Source organism: Pelophylax lessonae (assembly GCF_965119305.1).
Source record: "Pelophylax lessonae genome assembly, chromosome: 1".
In the NCBI taxonomy this organism is placed as follows: domain Eukaryota; kingdom Metazoa; phylum Chordata; class Amphibia; order Anura; family Ranidae; genus Pelophylax; species Pelophylax lessonae.
Genome location: NC_138768.1, coordinates 523,370,598 through 523,397,153, shown reverse-complemented (window position 1 = coordinate 523,397,153; position 26,556 = coordinate 523,370,598). Strand labels below are relative to the sequence as shown.

General features: G+C 43.4%; 1 protein-coding gene across 1 annotated transcript in view; it reads right to left on the bottom strand.

Annotated features, from left to right (window-relative positions):
* The window catches only part of FRAS1 (Fraser extracellular matrix complex subunit 1), an 843,167-nt gene extending 820,828 nt beyond the window's left edge, over positions 1-22,339 (bottom strand). The window contains exon 1 of the mRNA XM_082266873.1: positions 22,173-22,339. Coding sequence (XP_082122999.1) covers positions 22,173-22,245 — 73 coding nt within the window. The 5' untranslated portion in view covers positions 22,246-22,339. The remainder of the gene's footprint in view (positions 1-22,172) is intronic.
* Between the last annotated feature and the right edge of the window lie 4,217 nt (positions 22,340-26,556).

Genomic DNA, 26,556 nt, shown 5'->3' with positions numbered 1-26,556 from the left:
AAAAAATTGCCTGAAGCTTGTAAGTGTCTAAGGACTCATGCACACTGCATCTCAAAAAAGCGGCTCCAACAGGCTTTTGAGCTTCTTGGAGCTCGTATTTTTTTCTGCCTGGAAACTCCTCCATGCATGCTACGGCTTTTCCAGGAGTTTACAGGCATATGCTCTTACAGTCAAAAAAAAACAAAAAACCCCACCAAACTTGTGTTTTTGAGAGGAGCTTTCAAACAGAAAAAATGCCTAACTGCCCAAAAACTAGTAAAAAAAGCTAAAAAAATTTTAAAAAAACGCACAGCAAAAAAAAAAAAGAAGAAATTAGCTGGTTTGTGGAAAAAAAAAATGCCTTCACTCAAAAAAGCTCAATAAAAACGTGCAAAAGAGCACGAAAAAGCACAAGCTTCTTCAAGCTTTTAGGCAGAGAAATAAAAGCTCAAATGCCTGTAAAAGCAGCTTTATTTCTAGCTGCAGTGTGCATGAGCCATTAATATAGTTGTAAACTGAAGCTGTAAACCAAAAAAAAAAAAAAAAAACTCTGCAAGGCAATGCCATAATGCATACTAGCACATTATGAAATACTCACCTTGGAATGAAGCTCTCCAGCACTGTACTGTCACCGCTGAGAGGGCTGACATCTTCCCCCAGTCTTTCTTCTGGGTTCGCGCACTATGGCTATGTGATTGGCCGGAGCCGTGCTGACGTCATTCCTGCGCATGCGTGTGGGAGCCTTCCGTTCCGGCACAAAGCTCTGAAGGTCCGGCAAGTTATGCTGGACCTTCAGAGCCCATGCGTTGGTGACGTAACTGGCTGCATCTAGGGTGAATATCTCCTAAACGGTGCGCGTTTAGGAGATATTCATTTTACCTACAGGTAAGGCTTTTGGGGGTTTACTATTGCTTTAGGCCCCTTTCACACATGCTGTCCGTTTGTCCGTTTTTCATCCATCCGTTGACGGATGAAAAACGGACATCAATGCATCTCTATGTAAAAACGGATGATCATCAGTTAACATCCATTTTCATCCACTTCCGTCAATGTCCGTTTTTTTGAACGGATGAATGCCCTATTTTTCATCCGTCAAAAAAATGGATCGGACGAAAAACGGATGACAACTGATGACAACGGATGAAAAACTGATATCAACTGATGACAACGAATGAAAAACGAACGGCAACGGATGAAAAACGGATAACAACTGATGAAAAACGGATGAAAAACGGATAACAACTGACGAAAAACGGATGAAAAACTGATGACAACTGACGAAAAACGGATGAAAAACTGACGAAAAACGGATGAAAAACTGATGAAAAACGGATGAAAAACTGATACATTTGACGTGACTGAACTGATGAACTGAACGGACTGTATGTGTGAAAGGGGCCTTAAGCTTTTACAAGCTTTTAGGAGCTTTTACAGGCATCAAGCTCATGGACATTAATGAATTTCATTGGCCAGAATAAATCATTTATTCTGGTCATTGAAATAAATTAATGCTTAATGACTAGGATTTAGGAGCGTTTAGCAGCTTTGAGTAGTGTCAAGCGTTTTATCTGCCCTAACTCTGCTGCTCCAGGACGTACTGGCAGTGAGGTTTTTTTACTGCCTCTAAAAACAGGGATCTTCAAACCCTCCAGTTGTTGCGGAACTATATGTCCCACGAGGCATTGTAAAATCCTGACATTCACAGATATGGCTAGGCATGATGGGAATTGAGGGCCAAAGTTTGGAGACCCCTGCTCTAAAAGATCCTGCCACAAAACGCTGCTAAAAGCCTATGTGTGTATGGACACATAAACTAACATGGAGGGGCATTGGGAGGAAGAAAAAAACTGCCAGACACCCCTAGAAGCAGCTAAAAATAGTCCAGTGTGCATGAGGCCTAAATAAGGAAATTAGCCACATTATATTCCAGGTTTGTCAAATAATCCAAATATTTAACCCAGAGTTTTCATTTTTTTACCTTATTGCAGAGTTTTTAAGTACGGTATGTCTTTTAACAGTATAATTTTTCTTTTAGTCACCGGAACAGTGAAACAGGAGAATGAAATGTTATCAGCCTAGAATTCTGGTGTAATCTCTTCCTTAATCTACCTTCAATTCACAAGCAAAACAAACTACAGAGAACTCCCTGGTTAATAAGGTGGGAAACAAAAAAAAACTTCAGCACAATCTCCGGCCTGACCTTAACTCCCCCCCTCCCCCTTTAGTTTCTCTGGGGGATGGAAAGCTGAGTAAAGAAAGCGGCGGTGGCGTGCTAAGGGAGCTGCAGGCCCTGGCAGTACCTAATATTCAGCTCCATTAATCCCTTCTCTTTGTGGAGCAATTTACAGAGCACAGCCATAGATTGTGGTCTTGGATTGTGTATAGTTGTATTAGTATCTCCAGGAAGCACAGCTCCCTGCATTCCTCTCTGGCTCCAGCACTACACAACAGGTGGTACCCTTCTTACAGCCTGGCAGCGCACACACACCCAGGCAGCACAAATAGACTTCATCTTAAATTTATCCTCCTCAGCAGCTGTCAATATAGAAAGCACAGAACTACATCTGATGAAAATACATTATTATTTAAAATTTGAACTACTGGATTCAATGCATATTAAACTTTATTGCACTGTGACCATAAATAAACCCCTTCAATCTGCTTCTTAGTAATACCCCATGATTCTTCTTGATTGAAAATAGGCAGGACAGCAACTTCATATTTATCAGGGGACAGAAATAGTCAGGAGTCAGTCCGTTCACTCACTGAGAACTGCACTGCATCTGAGCATCACAAAATCAAAAATGCTATACATTATACATTATTTTTAATATTCAAAGCAAACTCCCCCATACATCCATGTCTTCATGCTTTATTTTGCTGAGAAATCACCCTCTAGCATTTCTGGCTGTGGCCATCTTGAGTAAGGGCAGATAATTCATGTAGCATATCCATCTGCCCTTAGCTCAGGCATGCAGGCAGGAATGGTGTGTTGCTTAGCTGAGAAAACCCCTCCTCCCTTTCTGACGACTCCTGGGATATAGGACATAATTTGCCTAGGACTGGAAACTAGGAAGTAACGTAAGAAATGTAAAATAAAAGGTACAACAAGTAAATATAATACACCTTTCTATCTATTTACTAATGTTAGCAGCATAAGGATTCAAAATAGTCAATATTGATTGAGAGAGTGAAGTTCCGCTTTAATGCCAAACTTCAGTCTCACAGGGCTCCTGAGCTGTGCAAAGTTTCTACCATGTGCTAAAGTTTACAGAGCTGTAATTGGCAGGACAAAAACTAGGGATGGCTGCCTGCTTTGCAGGTTCACATTTATGGCCGGTTCAAGTCATAGAAAAGCAGCCTGGATGTGTTCCGGATGCATTTCTGCATGCAAGTGTGTGAAGCATTTATGCTCTCCTGTGAATTTTTAATGAGTACCGGTGCATTTATTCCCCGCACCTTCAATACGGACATGTGCGTTCTGATGTGTTTTTGGTGCATTCAGGTGTATTCTACCATGTTCCAGTACAGCTCAGTGCAGAAAAAATGCAGCATGCTCTACTTTATATTCTGGAACTGGAATGCACTGGAACCGAGCACACTGCTGTGAACTATGCCATTGAAAACCATATAACCGATAAACATTTTGATGCAGAAAAAAAACCACACTGGAGTGCATGTGGTGTGAACCAGCCCTAAGAGAGAGAAGCAGTTTAGACTTACTGAAGACTATTTAATTTATTTCCAGAAGTCACTCAGCACTGACATAATATGCACAGTACATAGATCTGTTACACAAGACCCCAGAAGTTGTTCACATCCTATAATCCCTACCACACTTTTATAATACAAACTAAAGGTAATATGGAAGTAAACCAAAACCCTGCCAGCGCAAAGAAACAAGAGAAGACCCAAACAGACACAGGGAGAACTATAACCTTAAAGCAGAGTTCCAGCCTAAACACACTCACCTGTCCCACGGTCCAGCGATGCGCCGTCTTCTCCCTCTCTGCTCTGCGGCGCCGGCATCACTGATGTGGGCACCCGGCTGTGACAGTTTGCGGCTTCACAGCCGGGTACGCACTGCGCATGCGCGAGTTGCGCTACGCGTCGTGATTGGCCGGCAATCTTCTGGGACATCTGACATGTCCCAGAAGTTTGCAGGGAGGGAGGGAGAGAGGAGAGCTTCCGCTCAGGGCGCCGCGGCGCTCCGAGCAGAAGTGGGAGCGGGTACCTGTCAAAACTAGGTACCCGCTCCCCCCCAAAAAAAAATGACATGCCAAATGTGGCATGTCAGGGGGTTAGGACTATTTAAAGCGGAAGTTCCACTTTTGGGTGGAACTCCGCTTTAAGTCCCGGTTCACAATGGTGCAATGCGGGAAACCCTGTGAATCAGTGCCGGCTCCCGCATCGCACCAGAATCGCATGATGGTTCACATTGAGATCTGCGAATTGCTGGGGGTGTCATTGTAAAGGTAATGACACCCCTGATTGGTTCACAGATGGCAGTGCAAACTGTGAAATCGTGCAGGAATCGGATCGCATAGGTGTGAACACCCATGCAATCTAAATTCAGTGTGAACCAAAAAAAGGGTCCTGCACCATTTTGGTGCGAATGAGATGCGATTTCAGCCTTACATTTTGTATAGCTAAAATTGCATCGCACAGACATCACATGTGATCTGCACAGCAATGCGGTGCGAATCAAATGCGATGTCTGGCATCTCACTAGTGTGGCACTTATACAGATAAAACTGCAGGATATAAACCCAGGACTAAAAGCAAGAGTGCTAAATGCATTGGCACCATGCAGAAACCCAGCGTGTACATTAGAACACTGTATGTTATCCAAATCTAGTTAATGTGTTGAAATGCAACACTTTCCATTTATGAATGGAATACTTGTGCAGTAAGGGGGCTCACTCCATGGAAAAGTTGATCAGCAGAATATTTAGGAAAGCTGCCACATTGGATGAGATCCATTTATCAAGTTGCAGTAGATCAATAAGAAAAGGTGCTCCTAATTAGTTATTCTAACAAATGTGCAAGCAAGAGTAAAATTCCGTTATACCTCATTTATTATATCAGCCAAATATAGAAAACAAATTACAAAAGAAAAAGTAACTTCGAAAAAGGGCAATGGAAATCATGAAGCGATGTGCTCTTATATTTCAGGGCCAGTTCACACTAGGAATCACACAGGAAAGCGCTGCACGTCCCTATGCAATGCACATGTGGTTCGGTACAGTGCGATTTAGGCTACTTTTGGAAATTCACTGCAATTCACTGCAACCGGATCGCATGGTATTTCTGCACCATATCATCCAAAGCAGTGCACTTACAAGCTGCATTTGGGGTGTGGTTAACTTATTACTGACACCCACTGCGGATTGCAGCTGCCGTGTGTTATGTGTGTGATGCGGGAAATGCGAACAGAACGTGGAACCTTTAGACTTTTAGGCAAAAATGTATACCCTTCATTATGGAAGAGCCCCTTGTAAACCTGCACAAGTCTGCTCAGATATAGCAATAAACCAATTTATTACATAACCCTACAAACGCTTGTACTGTGACCAGCAGCTTACAGTAATGAGTATATAAACTCATATAAGCATGCTAAACTAGACTTTCCCAAACATTACATTATGTCACCATATATGATTTTCTTGCCACTTCTTGAAAAGCCAGCAATAGTGGTGTCTGCAGTGTGCCTCCCCTCTTTACACAGGCGAAACATGAACCATTGCCCAAAGCAACTGTTAGGACTCCTGTGTATTGGGAAATAACATGTAAAATATAGCTGCATTTCAGCACCTGGGAGCTACAGGTGTTGTGTACAGCCACCTGTACAAATGAATTACAGAATAGGGTTGTATGCAGGTTTTAGCAGCTCCAAGCTAAGCATGTACAGTGCCTTGCGAAAGTATTCGGCCCCCTTGAACTTTGTGACCTTTTGCCACATTTCAGGCTTTAAACATAAAGATATAAAACTGTAATTTTTTGTGAAGAATCAACAACAAGTGGGACACAATCATGAAGTGGAACGAAATTTATTGGATATTTCAAACTTTTTTAACAAATAAAAAACTGAAAAATTGGGCGTGCAAAATTATTCAGTCCCCTTAAGTTAATACTTTGTAGCGCCACCTTTTGCTGCAATTACAGCTGTAAGTCGCTTGGGGTATGTCTCTTTTGCACATTGAGAGACTGAAATTTTTGCCCATTCCTTCTTGCAAAACAGCTCGAGCTCAGTGAGGTTGGATGGAGAGCGTTTGTGAACAGCAGTTTTCAGTTCTTTCCACAGATTCTCGATTGGATTCAGGTCTGGACTTTGACTTGGCCATTCTAACACCTGGATATGTTTATTTGTGAACCATTCCATTGTAGATTTTGCTTTATGTTTTGGATCATTGTCTTGTTGGAAGACAAATCTCCGTCCCAGTCTCAGGTCTTTTGCAGACTCCATCGGGTTTTCTTCCAGAATGGTCCTGTATTTGGCTCCATCCATCTTCCCATCAATTTTAACCACCTTCCCTGTCCCTGCTGGAGAAAAGCAGGCCCAAACCATGATCCTGCCACCACCATGTTTGACAGTGGGGATGGTGTGTTCAGGGTGATGAGCTGTGTTGCTTTTACGCCAAACATAACATTTTGCATTGTTGCCAAAAAGTTTGATTTTGGTTTCATCTGACCAGAGCACCTTCTTCCACATGTTTGGGTGTGTCTCCCAGGTGGCTTGTGGCAAACTTTAAACTACACTTTTTATGGATATCTTTAAGAAATGGCTTTCTTCTTGCCACTCGTCCATAAAGGCCAGATTTGTGCAGTATACGACTGATTGTTGTCCTATGGACAGAGTCTCCCACCTCAGCTGTAGATCTCTGCAGTTCATCCAGAGTGATCATGGGCCTCTTGGCTGCATCTCTGATGCTTGTGTTCCTTGTTCTTCATGATTCTCTCTGCGCTTTAAACGGACCTCTGAGACTATCACAGTGCAAGTGCATTTATACAGAGACTTGATTACACACAGGTGGATTCTATTTATCATCATTAGTCATTTAGGTCAACATTGGATCATTCAGAGATCCTCACTGAACTTCTGGAGAGAGTTTGCTGCACTGAAAGTAAAGGGGCTGAATAATTTTGCACGCCCAATTTTTCAGTTTATTATTTGTTAACAAAGTTTGAAATATCCAATAAATTTTGTTCCACTTCATGATTGTGTCCCACTTGTTCATTCTTCACAAAAAATTACAGTTTTATATCTTTATGTTTGAAGCCTGAAATGTGGCAAAAGGTCGAAAAGTTCAAGGGGGCCGAATACTTTCGCAAGGCACTGTATATGCGTACAGATTGTACCTCTGTATTAAGTATCTTAGCAAGACTGGTATACAATGTGACAAGATTAACCACTCTACTACCGCTCACGGTAATAGTACTGCGGCAGAGTGGCTAGTTCCCGTCCAGTCACGTAGTATTAACGTGACTGGACTCCTCCCCTTCTGGGCGGCGCTTGCGCGCCGCCGGAGGCTCGCTCCCGCTGTTTTCATTCACAGCGGGAGTCGGGCCAGGGGAGGAGCAGCGGCGATCGCCGCTGCTCTTACCCGATCGTCGGGGATCGAGTCTGGAGATCCGCCCGCTGTGTGTAAACACAGCGGGCGGATCTCCATAGTGACAGGGAGTGACAGATCGGACTGTTCAGCATAGCTGGACATCCGATCTGTCCATGAATCACATAGTCACCTCCCCCCCTACACGTCAGTAAGCACCAGGCATACATTAACCCCTCCCTCTCCAATAAAATTAACCCCTTCCCTGCCAGTGTCATTTTTACAGTAACAGTGCATATATATAGCACTGATTACTGCAGTAATGTCACTGGTACCCCCAAAAGTGTCAAAAATGTCAGTCAGGGGTCCGGTCTGTCCGCCGCAATGTCGCAGTCCCGCAAAAAAAATCGCAGATCGCCGCCATTACGCGTTAAAAAAAAAACACCAAAAATGACAGAAATCTTTCCCTTTGTTAGTAAACGCAATAACTTTTGCGCAAACCAATCAAAATACGCTTATTGCGATTTTTTTTACCAAACATAGGTAGCAGAAAACAAATTGGCCAAAAACTTTTAAAAAAATTGGTTTTTACATCTTTTTTGGGGGGAATTTCATATAAAAAAATGTGAAAAATATTGTTATTTTTTCAAAATAAACGCTCTTTTTTTGTTTATAGCGCAAAAAGTAAAAATCGCACAGGTGATCAAATACCACCAAAAGAAAGCTCTGTTTGTGGGAGAAAAAGGACGTAAATTTCGTTTGGGTACGGCGTCGCACGACCGCGCAATTGTCAGTTGAAGTCGCACAGCGCCGAATCGCAAAAAGTGGCCTGGACGGAAGACAGCAAAATCCTCCGGTTGTAAAGTGGTTAATGAAAAACTATACTATTTGCCAAAAGTTTCTACTAAATGTGATTGTAAAGGAAAAAAGGTTTTTTAACCTTACTGAATTCTATGCAGCCCCCCAAAGCCTTTAGCTGACTATGAATGGGTAAAGAGTGCAGAGTAGAAGCTCTTGTCGCAGTTCTGTGTTATATTAAGTATCAGCCATTATATCGTAAACCTGCTGCAGACTTGTATTGCTAACAGTCTGGTGGGCTGAATTTTTTCATCTGATAATGATAACATGATAAATAATGATCATTTTTCCTCTAACGATACAACAGAAGTGAACAGACATAAGCTGCCACTTCTAATTAGTGGTACCTTCCAGAGAACTCATGTGTACGCTGCAAATACATTGCACACCGTACATTTCATTATTCTGTTCATCGAGTAGGCACCGGGTCATAGGTATTGAAAACAAGAAAATGTATTCCATAAGGCAGAAAACCATAGCAACAAAATGTCATTCTAAACCTAGCTGTATATTTATCATATTTACAGATAGTATACATACATGATGGCATTTATACAATAGAGTTCTACATTTCCCAGTCAAAATGTTTCTTCTTTGGAAATACTGGGAAGGGTTAGAAACTCTGTCAGGTTTTTGTAGCTGTCTGTGTCAGAGGGACGGGGGTGATGAGAAATCTATTTGCGAATGGCGTGCTACTTTGGTGTGATTCCAGCCCCATAGAATATGCAAACCACATTCAAGTTGCAACATATAATTGCACTGAAAATCAGATTGCAGCAGTGCAAACTTAGCATTAATCAGCAACTTAAAGTGAAGCCCTCTTATCTTCCAAGTCCCCATATACCTGAAAGTACCAGGTTTTTCTTGGAGCCAGCTCTAGTAGGAAACTGGGGCAGCTGGGTTGCAGAGAGCCTGCTAGCCTGTTAACTTTACCTTTGATTGAGCAAAGTAGAGTTTCACTTTAAGAGTTCGTGCAATGAGCCATTTCTCTTTAGTGAATACAATAAATATTTTTAAAGGTCAAATAAAAAAAAAAAATACATAAAAAAGATTTTATAAACCTGTATACATTAGACAAGTGCATTATATTATTCCTTCCTCTCTTTCTTTAACACTTTCTTTAACCACTTGCCGACCAGCCACTGTACTTTAACTGCAGCAGGTCGGCTCAGTCCCGGGAAAAGGTGTACCTGGATGTCTCTTCATGAGACAGCTAGTGGGAACGAGCGCGCCACCAGAGCCGCGCGCACATTCCGATTGGCCAGAGGGGGAGCCAATCAGTGGGTCTGGCGGAAGCCGGGTACCGTCAAACGCTCCCCATGGAGGCAGAGTGGCGGTCTGCCGATGTAAAGATGGCAGACTGTTGACGATATATATTCCTTCCCCATTGACCCACATTTCCCTTTGCAGGTAGTGAACCGCATTAAATACTTAGGGATCCAGGTGACCAATTCTCCAAAAGACTACATACCAGATAATTTACAGCCACTGTTTGCATTGTTAAAGGCCAAGACGCAGACTTGGGCGCGTCTCCCGTTGGGGGTGCGTGGCCGCATTAATCTTGTAAAAATGGTATTACTCCCCAAACTTTTGTACATTCTATGGCAATCCCCAATCTACCTCCCTCTCAAATTTTTCCTTCAGATAGACTCTATCCTTAAGCCGTTTATCTGGGGTTCCAGTAGACACAAGTTGGCCTGGCGAAAGCTTAAGAGTCCCACTGACCTGGGAGGCTTGGCTCTCCCCGATTTTAACTCATACTACTTGGCTTCGCAGCTGTCCCACTTTTTCTATCTTCATAGCTCCGATAGGGAGAGGTTCCTGGCCCTCCTCGCTCCTGCCTGGGCCCGTGCATCTGCAGATCCGCTGTCTTTGATCCTAATGGGCATACAGGGGGCGGAGTCCTGCGGGGACAGGACATCCATGCTGTTTCAGTACCGGCGGGTCTGGGATGTGGTAGCCACTAAATTGGGTCTTCCGGCACTACATGCGCATACGCCGTTGTGGCATAATGTCAGCCTCCCCGAAATCGCTTCCATCCCTGATGCACATGTATGGGCCCAGTATGGAATCACATACCTAGCACACATAGTCGCCAATGGTGTCCTTAAATCCTTTGACGCTCTAAAGGGGCAATACGATCTCCCTAATCACCTGTTCTTTCGCTACCTTCAGCTCAGACATGCCTTCTCTGCTCAATTCCCCCGACCTGTTCATGACTTGGCCCCGGTTTCGGTTTTGGAGGTGTTGATGGGGTCTGAGTCTAAACAACTTATTTCCCATATGTACAATGCCCTACTTACCCCGGCGTCAACGGTCTTGGCGTACGCGGTCAAAACTAAATGGGAGGGTGATGTCGGGACAATTGATGATGAGGAATGGGAGGATGCTCTGGATAATTGTAAACTAGTCTCCCCGAAGCTTTCAGACCGATTAACTCAACCATATGTCCTTCACAGGGCCTACCTGATGCCGGTGATGGTGGCAACCTATCGCAGTGAGACCTCTGGTCAATGCCCCATGTGTAGGCTGGAACGTGGCACCTTTTACCATTTGCTCTGGTCCTGCTCGGTGGTTCAGGGCTTATGGGGACAGGTGGTTAAATTTCTACATGACACCATGGGCTCCCCCTTGACACTGGCCCCGAAATTCTGTTTACTGGGGATACCCCCTGATGTTAGCACAGATAAATACACCATCCTGTTTTTACATGAGACACTGTTTCTCGCCAGAAAATGTATAGCACGCCGCTGGATGAGGGACTCACCCCCCTCTTTCCAGGACTGGCTCCGGGAGGTCAATGCAACTCTGCCCTATAAGAAACTGGTCTATACCCATAGAGGATGCACGTCCAAATATAACAAGATATGGGATAGGTGGGTCCAGGCTCCGGAGACGTGTGTGTCACCTTGAAGATGCTGCTTGTCTGCTCAGTCCATCTGTCAGGGGTGTCGCGGCTGCCCCTCATAGTTGGGACGGCGCTGCACCTACTCTTGCCTATAGTATGAGATACATGTCAGATGTCAGTATTCGCTGTGCCCCTCAGCTTTTCTTGTCGCAGTGATGGATGATTTTTATGGTGTTAGTCTGATACCTGTTTATTAACCCAGCTGTATTGTTCCTCTTACATTTTCATGTTGCAAGTGTGCATACTTTTGTGTATTTAACTTTATGACGTATTACAATAAAGACTTTGTTGATTTAAAAAAAAAAGATGGCAGACTGTGTTTCTCCTATTTAGGAAGACAGGTCTCATCCAGTGAGCCCATCCCCCACGCAGTTAGAAAGCACCCCCTAGGGACACATTTAAACCTTTGATCGCCCCTGGTGTTAACCCCCTCCCTGCCAGTGTCATTATTACAGTAACAGTGCATATTTTGAGCACTGATTACTGTAGTAATGTCACTGGTCCCCCCAAAAGTGTCAAAAATCTCAGGGGTCCGATCTGTCCACCGCAATGTCGCAGTCCCACTACAAATCGCTGATCGCCGCCATAACTAGTAAAAAAATAAATAAAAATGACATAAATCTTTCCCCTAGTTTGTAAAGGGGATAACTTTTGCGCAAACCAATCAATATACACTTATTGGGATTTTTTTTTACCAAAAAATTTAGCAGAATACAAATTGGGCTAAAATGATGAAAAACTTAGATTTTTACATTTTTTTATTGGGAATGTTTTATAGCAGAAAGTAAAAAAAGGATTGTTTATTTTTTCAGAACTGTCACTATTTTTTTGTTTATAGCGCAAAAAATAAAAATTGCAGAGGTGATCAAATACCACCAAAAGAAAGCTCTATTTGTGGGAAAAAAAGGACATCAATTTTATTTGGGTACAGTGTCGCAAACTGCGCAATTGTCCGTTAAAGTAACGCAGTGCCGTATCGCAAAAAATGGCCTGGTCATTAAAGGGGTAAAACCTTCCGGTCCAAAAGTGGTTAAAATTGCCATGGACAATAGCAAGGGAGGTACGGCTGTACTACTGATGAACACAATGCTACACTACTTTTCCTTGAGATAAGTGTTAGACCAACAGAATTACTTATTTTACCCAGTGACATGCAAGGAAAAAGACAAGTCATTTTTTTTTATTATTCTGAAATCTGCACAGTAGGATTATGTATGAAAGGATCCGCCCACATTCTCCACAGTCTGACAATTCAGCCTCCGCATCATGTATAAACATAGAATTCCACAAGGCAAACCATGGGAATAAATTGCTTCAGGTGCACGGGCTTATTAATTCAATACATTTTATTTTACAGACCTAGAGTGCCTAGCAAAATTCATGGAGTCATATCATGTGTGCAGTGGCCATAAGCACAAACCATATATACCTGTATCTACCAGTATCCTGGTTATACCTCTACTCAATACAGAAGCTGGCTTCCAAAACAGAAAAAAACTAAAATGAATATATGTTAAAAGTATTGCATCCGCAGTTGCCCTGAACAGCCTAAAAGAGGTAATCAGATGACACCTAGGGGCCTATTTATAAAAAAGAATGTGTCAGCATTGGCACAATCATTCTGAATAACCTCTGTAATGAGCTTTATATGTTTATTTTCTATAATCATTAAAGCGGTTCTAAAGGCTGAAGTTTTTTTTTACCTTCACGCATGAAGGTAGAAAACCTTTTGTGTGCTGCTTCCCCCTAATACTTACCTGAGCCACTCTTGATCCAGCGATGTGCACCAGTGCCTTGGTTGTCACGAGACTCCCTCTCCTCATTGACTGAGACACCAGCTGGCTCCCAATCACAGTCAGTGAGCCAATGAGGAGAGAGCATAGGGCAGGGTTTTATGTGCCTTATGGTCGCATAGAGCAGGGTGAGCACACAGCAGTGCCCCCATAGCAAGGGGCTTGCTATTAGAGGCACCGATCAAGGTGAGACGAGCTAGAAACACTGGTGAGAGGTCCCGAGAAGAAGAGGACCGGGGCTGCTCTGTGCAAAGCCACTGAACAGAGCAGGTAAATATAACGTTTGTTATTTTATTTATTTATTTTTTATGCCGAATCTTTAAGAGCCCATTCACATTAGCGCGACTTGTCAGCCTGACAAGTCGCGGTCGGTCGTGGTCCATTGATTAGCACAGGACCCGTTCTAATAGGAGCGACACAAGTCGCTCCAACTTAGAAAAAGGGTCCTGTACTACTTCGGGGCGACCTCGGAGCGACTTGCATTGACTTCCATTATGTGAAGTCTCTGCAAGTTGCAGTGCACAGCGGTGCACGCGACTTCACAGGTCGCCCCCCAAAGTCGTGTCACGCTAGTCTGAATGGGCTCTAATACCACTTTAACTCCATCTTGTGTCCATAATGCATTAGTTTACAGATTCAGGTATTTCAGGAGAATACTGCATTATGGCCAGTAGATGGAGCTGACGCTTATAGGAAATAAACATATTAGACACGCTGATACATTCACACAGAATGTTTTATAAAACGATTCCTAATATTTAATTCCCTAAATTTACAACTTGATATTGGTCACTATGGAAAGCTATTCCACTTGTTCTCTCCTCCATTAATATTACATCATTGTGGTAAAGTATAATTCACTATCGATATGAACATTTCATAACATGTGCTGCCTGAGCACAACAATGAGACACTTGGGGAAAAAGAAATGAAACTGTGAAATGTAGAAGGGCAAAGACTTTTCATCAACTAGTGCCACTTTAGCTGCCCTACATAAGGAATGTTTCAGTTTATTTGTAGAAAAAAAACAAACAAAAACAAACAAACAGTTCAGTGCAGTTGGTGCTAGCCATGACTTGATCCAGTCAGTAATTGCTGCAATCAAAATCTTGTTGCAATTGCTAGAACGTTGCTGCCATCATGTTCAGCATACACGTGTGACATTAGTGTGGGTGCGGTGAACTGATGATACTGATACTTTACAATGTAACAGACACAATCCTACAGAAATGAGCTGGTATAGCCATAGTTGACAAGTACTTTTGAAATGGCTTACTTTTATATAAAGGACACAACTTCCACTTGTAGCTGAACAGATCTCACTAACTAAATGATATAGAAGGTATCTTGCAGATGAAATAGTAAGAAAGATGAGGGGGGAACAGCGAGCTGTACTTCATTTTCAATCGGAGATGGTCATCGCTACACTGACATGGCCACATCATGATAAATCAGCCTTTCTGTGCCATGGCACTGTATTGCAATGAACATTAGAATCTAATGGGTTCTGGGAATACTTTGTTAATTCCTTACCAGCAGATCTGCAATACACTGCTAAAAAAAGAAATGGAAAGGGTATCCAGAGGTATAATAAACGATTAAAGTTTATGTAAACCCCAAATCTATTTTTTAGCAGGTCTGACATCATGCCTCACTTTGGACAGTTTTTCTCCCATTCAGACGAGCTGTAGCGTTCCGAGCTGACTTAACTCCACATCTGGATTCAGCAGCACTCAGTTTATGGGTGGCCAAAACCACTGTCCCTGAATGTAAACTGTCTGCCTTTAGGGCCAGTTGGAGCCAGGGTGGCTAAAACTCGATGCTTTTCTTTAAAAAAATAAAAAAGAAAAAATCGTATTTTTTTTTTATTTAAATTGGATTTTTTTCATTTACATGGGATTTGATTTTTATCAAATTTATTTTAATAAAATGTTTTTGGAGTAAAAATCTATAGATTTCTATTAAAGATACATTAATAATTTCGTTTTTTTAGCATGAAATGGAGTTTAGTTATATAGCATTGGGCTGTTTATTCTTCAATATTTACATTTTTGGTAAACTCATTCAATGAATCCAAGCTCTGCAATCTAAGATAACATGCACCGCATTGATGCATTCACACAATTTCACACTAACCACCAGTAAGAATGAGTCCCTACATTTAAAGAGCACCTGTCATTTCAGATCCATCATTGAAGCACCCGTTAGGGGTCATCCCTCACCTTGTTGTGTCATTGCCGCATCACCAGCCGTCCCATTAAAGTGAATGGGACTGTCAGTGAGTCAACAGTGGGTCAGAGGAGGAGCCGCTGCGGGACAGAGATGACAGTTGCTCTTTAACCACTTCAATGCCGGGCACGGTTACCCCCTTCCTGCCCAGGACAATTTTCAGCCTTCAGCACTGTCACACTTTGAATGACAATTGTGTGGTCATGCAATGCTGTACCCAAATGACATTTTTATCATTTTTCCACACAAATAGAGCTTTCTTTTGGTGGTATTTAATCACCGCTGGGTTTTTTTCTGTTTTACAAAAAAAGAAAAGAAAAGAAAGAAAATTTTGAAAAAAAAAAAATTGTGTTAGTTTCTGTCAGTACATTTTGTAAATAAGTAATTGTTCTCCTTCACTGATGTGCGCTGATGAGGTGGCACTTATGGGCACTGATGAGGAAGCACTAATATGCCGCACTGATGGGCACACAGATAGGTGCCACTGATATGCGGCACTGATGGGCACTGGTGATAGGCAGCACAGATGAGCAGGCACTGATGGGTACTGACTGGCATCACTAATGGGCACTGATTGGGGTCACTGATGGGCACTGATTGGTGTCACTGATGGGCACTGCTTTTGCTTTACTGTAATCAGGGCACTGATAATCAGTGCCCTGATTACTTGTCCTGCACTCCCCTTTGGGGAAGAGCTGCTGATCGGCTCTCCTCACCACACACTCTGACAGTGTGAGGCGAGGAGCGCCGATAAACGGCACTTCCGCATTTACATGTGACTGGCTGTGATTGGACACAGCTGATCACATGGGTCATTGGCTCTTTACCAAGATCGGGGTCGCGCCGTGACCTAGGAGGAGACAGCGGCCGTTCTGGGGCGCAGTCATATGAAGTCCTCCCAGATCAAGAGCTGCACCGCTCTGCCATCATTTGACAGTGGGCGGGCGGCAAGTGGCTAAATATTTTTTTTAGATCTAGTTAATTTAAATCAAGCCTTTTTACTAGTGATTTAAACTGTGATTTAAATCAAATCCACCCTAGTTGGTGCCCACAGTCACATGTAACCGTAGTGGCCCTGACCATTGATTTGTATGGTTTACATATCTGGCTGTGCCACTGCTGTTCGCACACAGTGTGTATAGAAGTAGTTTCTCCATCAGCAAAAATCACAGAGTTTAATGTTTTTAATCTCTTGTGGCAGGCTGACAATGCTTAGGCCCCATTCATACTTTGTGTAGCGGGAGAATGCGTTACATTTTTTGCGTGTTTCCGCACGTCGCACATAGGAAAGCCAATTCACTTTAATGGTCTGCCCTATGCACGCCAAACCCGTCAAATGTTGGCACCAACCCAGGCATGCTTTATGATGCGCAGTTTGCCGTGATCTTTGTGCGTTTAGTCGCTCGACAAGCTCAACAAAATTGCACCACAAGCAGGTCTTGCATCGTTTCTAAAACCACAGGCAGAAATGCCCAATTCTGCCCGCGTTTTCACTGCAACATAGTGGGAACGCAGCTTCCTGTGTGCCCTCCATCAATTGACTGCTCAGGTACTTCACCTAGGGAGCCTACTAAGGGAGCTCACACGGCTGGCTGACAAGGCTGCTGCTAACTGCAAGGCAGAGGCGTAATGTTGTCACCATGCAACATGAAGTGCTGTTAATGACAGGATCTCCAGGAAAGAAACTCTGCAACAAATTCACATATAACTATTCTCCTAAGAAAACTAGAACAGTAAGGTATGTCAGACATATTGAAAAAACAAACTTAGAGCCTATTTACTCTGGTGGGGCACATGTTAATGTATGCTCTGTATAATGTGTTTATGAAGAAGAGGAGGAGTCCTCGAAACATGTCCTGCAACCCCCCTTTTACAGGAGACCATCATCCACTGACAACTGTCCTTGGGATTGAGAGAGCCGAGCCAGAGCAGAGACTTCTGGCATCCAGCCCAGCTCTTCACCTATCAGCTGGCCACACACTGATCCAGACACTGAGGCTGCTCATCCATCCTTTCCTTGTCACTGTGTTGTTTGTTGAGTGGGCTATATGCTCTCTTTCACATTTTATTTGTGAGTATTTATTATGTTGGTTTTAAGAAAGCCCTTTGATTCTTTTACTACACAAGAGGCTGGCACGGTTTTCACCCTCCCCTTGCTACTTTATAATGTGTGCTTGTTGGTGTGCCTTGTGTAAGGGAAGTGTGATGCGTTGTTCCACTGTTTCCTTCTGTAACTTCACTGAAATGTCCCAAATTGGCATTTCATTTCACACTATGCACTGCAGCCATTGGGATGCATTGTAGCATGCCGCAATGTTCTTCGCTGTGTAATAATGCAACCTGCCCTACTTTTCCTTAGCAAACACGCAGCATGTTGGTGTGAACTGAATAAACAGGAGATAAGGCAAACTGCCTTGTCTATATGTTGGGAGTAGTAATTGGACAGGTTTGTCCAGTGCCCAGGGAAAGGACTGAGAACTGCGCCCCCCTCTCCTCCTGCTGTAAGTACCATAGAATGGATGTACTGTCCTGTGGCTATTCTATGCCTGTTGCTCTGGCTACTCATGATTGGCACGGAGGGTGCATGTGTGTGGTAAGGAGGGTGCCCCCTATTGCTACATCTGGGGTGACATCCCTTCCTGCCCACCCCTTGTCCCTGCCCTGGTTGGGAGTGCACTGGGCAACACTCCCCAATGGGGCTGGTAACAACAAGCTTAAACTAGGTCCATATTCGAGCTTCTTCAGATATTTTTGGAATTTTTTAGCATGCAATTTTTGGGCAGTTATAGGTGATTTCAGTTACTAGGCTGGTGATTGCTAGTTACTAGGAGAAAGAAATCATGTAAAAAACACGCATTACCAGGTGTTTTCCAGGACGTCTATAATGACCAAAAACAGATGACTCTGTCCCAGAAAAACTCAAATACTTTTGGTAACTGTAAGAGATGGGCTCCATTGAATAAAATGGGAATCCTGATGATGAGCTCTGAGATGCTTTGGGAAATGTGCTTCAAATGGCTCAGATGTACTAATTCACATACACATCAAACCATCGTGTTCAGTGACTGGCCATGAGCATGCTGCCTAACAGTAACTAGTACAGAGAAAGTGCACACCTGTGATAAAACTTATGTGCTACCTAATACTTTCATTTTATTATCCGATCGATGGGTGACTCATTCAAAACAATCAAATACCCATAACTTCCCCTCTGGTCTATTTAGAGTGGATTCAAGCAAACTTAGTTGATTGGCCAGGGAGGAAAATGGTTGATCATTGAGATGCTTGGATAATTAATTCTATTGTATTGCGATCGATCAGATCATGAGTTTGCGTGGTGGAAACAGAGATGCGATCGATAACTTACAATTGTATCTTCCAACTATCACTCAAAATCGTTTTCTCCATGTGTGTCATATTGATCAATTGGGTTGCTAACTTCTAGATTGATTATTCCTATAAAAAAGGGATTCATTGGAAAAGAAATTGATTGTTTATCAAAGCGTGTATGGCCAACATTGAAGTCACCATACACGTTACAACCTGACAGTACAATCTTTGTACAATCAACTTCAGATTTACCAAAACTATTTATTAGGCTTTATGCACATGGGCATATCTAAATACGCCTATATATGCTGGATATTTCCGCCAGGAGCTATATAATGTGCGTGAATGCCAGGAGCTGGCAGAAAAATCCAACATCAAAAATGCTCATTTTTGGCACACAGTTAGAGGCAAATGGCGTTTAGAAGCATATGTGCATAAACCCATGCACCAGATTTTGCACTCTTCAGTTTAAGTAAATCAAGCTTATTGTATTGGCTAGAATATTCTTTTATTCTAGTCGCTAGAAGGAATTTATGCACATACCCATCCGTTTACACACATTTATGTGCTTTATTTATGGCAGTAACCTCCTCTCCTAATGCAGTTTTTTTTTAAGCCCCTGAATGCTGCTCCAAAATACAAATCTAAATAATACAATGTGAATGGATACTGAAAAAGAGATGAGATTAAAGGCATAAAAACCATACACTTTCCAATCTGATTGTACAATCTTCTTTAGCTCTACCAACAATTATGTAGTGCAGCTCTCTGATTTCATACTATTTGAACAGAGTGGTTAAAGTGGAGCTAGTCTCCCCCAAAAAAACTTTTTTCAGTTCAGTTTTCTGACCAGAAGTGGGAGCGCGTACCTGTCAAAACCAGATACCTGCTCCCCTCCAAAACGTGCAGAGAAGTGGAACTTCCCATTTTGGGTGAAGTTCCACTTATGTGGCCTCATATTTATACTGTTTTGTATTATTGTTTTGTTTTTTTTTTTCATTGGATAAATAGAATCGTTTAAACAAAAAAAAAAAAAAAAAAGTGTGGCCTCATATTACATAGTTTTATGTAATAGCATGCATTTGTTTGCACAGGAACATATGTAAATGTACATAAACGTGAGGGGTATTATGAGTACTCTGATTCTGCAAATGAAAAGAAATAAAAAAAGAAAAACCAAACGCATGGGAGCGCATTATGAACGGTTTACGAGATGCTGTGCAGAAGGATGACAGCAATTTACTTTCTTTTTTTACTTTATTGAGCTGTCACATGGTGACATTTCATTAGGGCCGGTGTTCCGTGAGAATTACCTACCCCGTGAAAATTACCTACCCCTCGTCACTTCCGGCCAGAAAGAGCTGAGCTGCGCAGCAGTGCGCATGCTCAGAGCCCCGGATACGTGATGGAAGAACAGAGGAGCATACTAGTGCGCATGCGCACTAGTATGAAACGATCACGGTGTACCGTGAGAAAAACCTACCGACGCGGCGCTTACATAAAACAGCTGTGCGGCAATACGAATCATCTCCGCTCCTGTCCCGGTCACTTCCCTGCTCTCGGCAAGTAAATATAAAAGCGGCTTTCGGCTCCGTGATTTATGTTTTCATACAGCCGCTGCCGCTTTTATATTTACTATCCGAGATCAGGGAAGTGACCGGGACAGGAGCGGAGATGATTCGTATTGCAGCCCAGCTGTTTTAATGTAACCGCCGCATTACATACAGTGCCGAGCACCGGAAGTGACGAGGGGTAGGTAATTCTCACGGGTAGGTAATTCTCACGGAACACCGGTTCACACCAGAAGCCTGTATCTGCCTATTTCCAGCACCGCATTCAAAACGCACTGGGAATGCAGGTGTCAGCGTATTCCTGTTACCCCATACGCAGATTGCAAAAGCAGTGCATTGATCTGCACTGGATTGCATTGTCCTAAACTACCATGTGACCTGGTGCAGCACGTTTTTGAAAAGTAATACATGCACTACTTTTGGTGCGCTCCAATGAGATTTCAGCCCATTCAGATGAATCAAATTCAAAGGAATCACATAGGAATAAGTTCTGCAATCAGGTGTGATCTGGTCCTTTAAGTGGATCTCCACCCAAAAGGCTGATTACAACAAATGGCAGCGGCATCACCCAAGAGCCGATCGCAAAATCAGCTGGGATGCTGCCATTGCGGGATCCTTGAACAGGTAAGTGTCCTAATATTAAAAGTCAGCAACTACAGTATTTGTAGCTGCTGACTTTTCATTTTTTTTGGGGGGGGGGGGGGCTGGAGCTCTGCTTTAGCCCCCGTTCACAGGGCGGGTTTGAAATTATGCTGAACTCGCATGATTTCAAACCCGCATTTCAGTGCGAGTTTGGGGGCGAGTGCAAAGATGTCTATTAAAATCGCCCCCAAACTCGCACGACTTCAAACCCGTATTTCAGTGTGAGTTTGGGGGCGAGTGCACAGATTTCTAATAAAATCACCCCCAAACTCGCACGACTTCAAACCCGCATTTCAGTGCGAGTGCACAGATGTCTATTAAAATCGCCCCCAAACTCGCACGACTTCAAACCCGCATTTCAGAGCGAGTTTAGGGGCGAGTGCACAGATGTCTATTAAAATCGCCCCCAAACTTGCGTGATTTCAAACCCACATTTCAGAGCGAATTTGGGGGTGAGTGCACAGATGTCTATTGAAATCGCCCCCAAATTCGCACTGCTTCAAACCCGTATTTCAGTGTGAGTTTGGGGGCGAGTGCACAGATTTCTAATAAAATCACCCCCAAACTCACACAATTTCAAACCCCCATTTCAATGCAAGTGCACAGATGTCTATTAAAATCGCCCCCAAACTCGCACAATTTCAAACCCATATTTAAGTGCGAGTTTGGGGGCGAATGCACAGATGTCTTTTAAAATCGCCCCCCGAAGTCGCCAAAAGTAGGACAAGAACTACTTATTTTTGGAATCGGTGCGGCGCCAAAAAGTCGGCATCGCACTGACTCGAACGGTGCATTTGCTGGCAATAGGCTCCAATTTGGCATGCGACGGCCCAATGTGAACAGGGGCTTAAAGTTTTACTGGCTGCGGTACTGGCGGTGGATTGCGCCATACTTAAAAAAGGACTACCGCAAGCCATACTTTTTTTGCCGCAGTAGGAGACGAGGCACTTTGTCTTGCGGTGAATAGCCGCCCAACGCAGCCTCCTGTGAATGGGCCCTCAAAGATGTGTGATAGCGATGTCTAACATCACACCGAATGTGAGGACGGCTGCACAGTGCAGAGATTGTCCAATCAGATTGTATAGTGTATGGAGAGGTCCAATCAGATTGTATAGTGTATGGAGAGGTCCAATCAGATTGTATAGTGTATGGAGAGGTCCAATCACACGACTGTATAGTGCATAGAGAGGTCCAATCAGATTGTATAGTGTATGGAGAGGTCCAATCAGATTGTATAGTGAGGTCCAATCAGATTGTATAGTGTATGGAGAGGATCCATATGTCATGTATAGGAGGTGATCAGAGTACTGACCTTCTGCTGTGTGGAGGAAAGCTGCCAATGCCAAGCAGTAGACGATGAAGGTGTGCATGTTCCTGAAGTCCATGGTGGAGGGAAGTCTTCCTCCAGGCAGGAGCACACTAGATCCAGAGGTCAGGCGATGGTCGGTCGGTGGTGGTGCAGTCACACGTCCCCCAGGTCCATGCCGATGATGGTGGTGGCTCAGTGCGGGCTCCCAGTGTAACCAGTCATCCCAGTATAGGTGTATGCGCTGTGCTCAGGTGGCGGAAGACAAGAAGCCGCCGGTCCTGTGTGGCAGCTGTGCCCAGTCACACTCTTCTCCTCCTCCTGGCTTCTCCCAACTTTCCCCGCACTGCCAGGACACTCTTCTCCCCTCCTTCTCTCTCCAGGGACTGACTGAGGAAACTCCTGTCCTCCGGGGACTGGGACAACGCTTGTCCCTCCTCTAAAAACAAGGAGGCGTGTGCCACCTCAGAGCCCGTGCCCGCGGGCTACACATGTCTTCCTCAGAGAGAGGGAGGGAGGGACGCCTTGCAGGCAGGCCGTGTGTACACTCACCTCAATGAAGAACAAGTGCTAATACACGTCCTGGGACACCCTCAGCTCACTCCTAATAAAAAGTGCCGACTAAGCCTTCCCTTCCCTACATAACACTCCAGTCAGACGTACATGGATGGAAGGAAGGAATGTGCGCTGTGTGGAGGACGAAGCATGTACACACATATATACACTTCTCTCAGTGTGTACATTGCTCACATTCCCCCCCCCTCTCCTCACTGTGTAAATGGACACACACGGAGCTGAGGGAGAGATTCCACAAAGTCACGTGAGCAACCTGATCTCCTTATCCATGCTGTGCTCAGTGTGCTGACTTCAGGCTCGGCTTTTGTCGGTGAAACACGGATCAATGCTGCTTGAATCTCAGCAATTGCTGAGGGACAGATAGGCTGGTACCAGTGCGGCCCTTCCCGCCCATTAACCTGTGTACCTAAATTCTGAGGTAAACTCACAGCACTGGTCCCTCACCTCGCTGACTGGAATTCAAATACATGGAAGGAAAAGTGATTAGAAGCACAGCTCCCAAATGTCCCTTATTTACAGAGACTGTCCCTCTTTTAACCACTTTACCATCGGAGGATTTTGCTGTCTTACGTCTGGGCCACTTTTTGAGATTCGGCGCTGTGCGACTTTAACTGACAATTGCGCGGTCATGCGACGCCGTACCCAAACGAAATTTACGTCCTTTTTTTCCCACAAACAGAGCTTTCTTTTGGTGGTATTTGATCACCTGTGCGATTTTTTGATCATGCGCTATAAACAAAAAAAGAGCGTAAATTTTGCAAAAATAACAATAGTTTTCACTTTTTTTTATATAAAATTCCCCCCAAAAAAAATGTAAAAATCAAAATTTTTTAACATTTTCGGCCAATTTGTTTTATGCTACATATGTTTGGTAAAAAAAAGTAGCAAAAAGCGTATTTTGATTGGTTTGCGCAAAAGTTATCGCGTTTACTAACAAAGGGAAAGATTTTTGTCATTTTTGGTGTTTTTTTTTTAACGAGTAATGGCGGCGATCTGCGATTTTTTTGCGGTACTGCGACATTGCGGCGGACAGATCGGACCCTTGACTGACATTTTTGACAGTTTTGGGGTTACCAGTGACATTACTACAGTAATCAGTGCTATACATATGCACTGTTACTGTAAAAATGACACTGGCAGGGAAGGAGTTAACTGTATTGGAGAGGGAGGGATTAAGTGTGTTCTAGGGGCGTGTTTCTTACTGTGATGGGACATGGCTACTAGTGTAAAAACAGAGATCAACGGTTCTACATAGTAGAACCGTCTGATCTCCATTTTTACACAGGGGAGAATGACAGGCGGCTTGTTTACATAAGCCGCCCACCTTTCTCCCGCTCTACCGACGATCGTAGTGTGACCGGCGGACATCGGGTCCGCCGGTCACACGCCCGGACTCCTCTGTGAACGAGCCGAGGCGGGCGCACGCTCGCCCGCTATTGGCTCAAAACCCGGTGACAGGCTAGCGACGTAGACCTACGTCACTCTGCCTGGCCGGGGCTGACTGCCGCAAGCGGTTAAAGGAGTTTTAAAGTCTCAAGGTTTTTCCACCTTAACCACTTGCCAACTGGCAGATATGCTGCGGCAGGCTGGCTCGGCTATGCGAACCGAAGTATGGGTACATCGGTTCCTGGGGGCGAGCCCCCATTAGGCAGCGGGGAAGCCTGCTGTTGTCAGGGCCACTGATAGGGGGGGGACCACCAGTCCTACTGTAGGGGGCCCGGGCACACAAAGGGGGCCCCAACAGCACAGGGAATCAGTGCAGTCAGGCAGAGGGGCAATTACAGAAGGAAGCCCAGCCCCTGCGCGGCTCTCTGCAGCAGCTAAAAGCCAGTTTCTCCCCCTCCTGCCAGTTTTCAGCTGCTGCGGTGATAAACACAGAAACAGGGCATCGTTCCTGTATCTGCTTCTCCGACACTGATCCCCCTCCCTGTTCTGCCTGCTTCTGATTTCCCCCCTCCGCATGTGCCCCCCTTTTCTTGTGCCCCCCCCCCCCCAATTCCTGCAGCACTGCAGGCTTCCTTGTCCTGTGAAAAAAAATAAGAGATTGTAAAAATAAATAATAATTAAACATTATAATAAATAATTTTAAAAAATTGTAAAATAAAATTATTGTAAATTTTTTTTAACATTTTTAAAAAATATTTCATTTTTCTTTTACAAAATTTAAAAAACAATTAAAGAGGGCTAATTAACACAGGTTCTCTGTTATGTTTGTGTCCACTAATTATGATTTTAGTGTACTTTTAGTGAAAATATTGTCTTGATATATTGGGGGGAGGGGGCAGGGGGGCTGCTAGGTAGGCTGTATGGGTCCCCGTGATTTTTAACAGCAGCCCTGGCTGTTGTAAACACAGCAGACCGTTGTTCTCTCAGTGATTATCACAGAGCTCCTGTGTTCCTCCTAATTAGGGACACAAGTCCCTGTGATGATTCCACAAGCCAACCCCCTCACAGTTAGTAAACACCCCCCTAGGCTCACACTTAACCCTTTGATCACTCCTGGGTTAACCCCTTCCCTGCCAGTGTCATTATTACAGTACCAGTGCATATTAATAGCACTGATTACTGTAGTAATGTCACTGGTCCCCCCCCCCCAAAGTGTCAAAAATGTCAGTTAGGGGTCCGATCTGTCCGCCGCAATGTTGCAGTCCCGCTAAAAATCACATCGCCACCATTACTAGTAAAAAATAAATAAATAAAGATGACATAAATCTTTCCCCTAGTTTGAAGACGCGATATCTTTGCACAAACCAATCCAAATACGCTTATTGGGATTTTTTTTGCCACAAATATGTAGCAGAACACAAATTGGCCTAAAATGATGAAAAAATTTGATTTTTACATTTTTTTTTTTTTTAATTGGAAATGTTATATAGCAGAAAGTGAAAAATATTGTTTTTTTTTTTCAGAATTGTCGCTCTTTTTTCGTTTATAGCGCAAAAAAATAAAAATCGCACAGTTGATCAAATACCACCAAAAGAAAGCTCTATTGGTGGTAAAAAAGGACATCAATTTTACCACGCAATTTTCCATTAAAGTAACACAGTGCCGGATGGCAGAAAATGGCCTGGTCATTTAGGGGGTAAAACCTTACGGTCCAGAAGTGGTTAATTCATATGCATTAAAAAGATTGTAATCCTCCAAAAAAAAAAGAAAAAAACTGAAAGACAAAGGCATAATGAGCTAATGCGCATCACATACTAGCTCATCGTGCCTTTGTCTTTCAGGCGGCTGTTCCTTCAGAGCACATGCGCCAGTGATGTCATTGGCTGCATGCACAGTAAAGATCTTCTAAACGGTGGATGTTTAGGAGATATTTACAGTACCTATAGTCGTGCGACGCTGTACCCAAATAAAATTGATGTCCTTTCTTTCCCACAAATAGCATTTTTTTTGGCGGTATTTGATTACATCTGCGGTTTTCGTTCTTTGCGCTATAAACAAAAAAAGAGCGACAAACAATATTTTTTATTTTCTGCTAAATAACATTCCCAATAAAAAAAAAAAAAATAAAATAAAATGTTTTCATCATTTTAGGCCAATTTGTTTTCTGCTACATATTTTTGGTAAAAAAAAATCCCAATAAGTGTATTTTGTTTGGCTTGCGCAAAGGTTATCGCGTCTACAAACTAGGGGAAAGATTTATGTCATTTTTATTATTATTTTTTTTTTTTTACTAGTAATGGCGGCGATCAGCGATTTTTAGGGGGCTGCGACATTGTGGCGGACAGATCAGACACCTAACTGACATTTTTGACACTTTCGGGGGGACCAGTGACATTACTGCAGTAATCAGTGCTAAAAATATGCATTG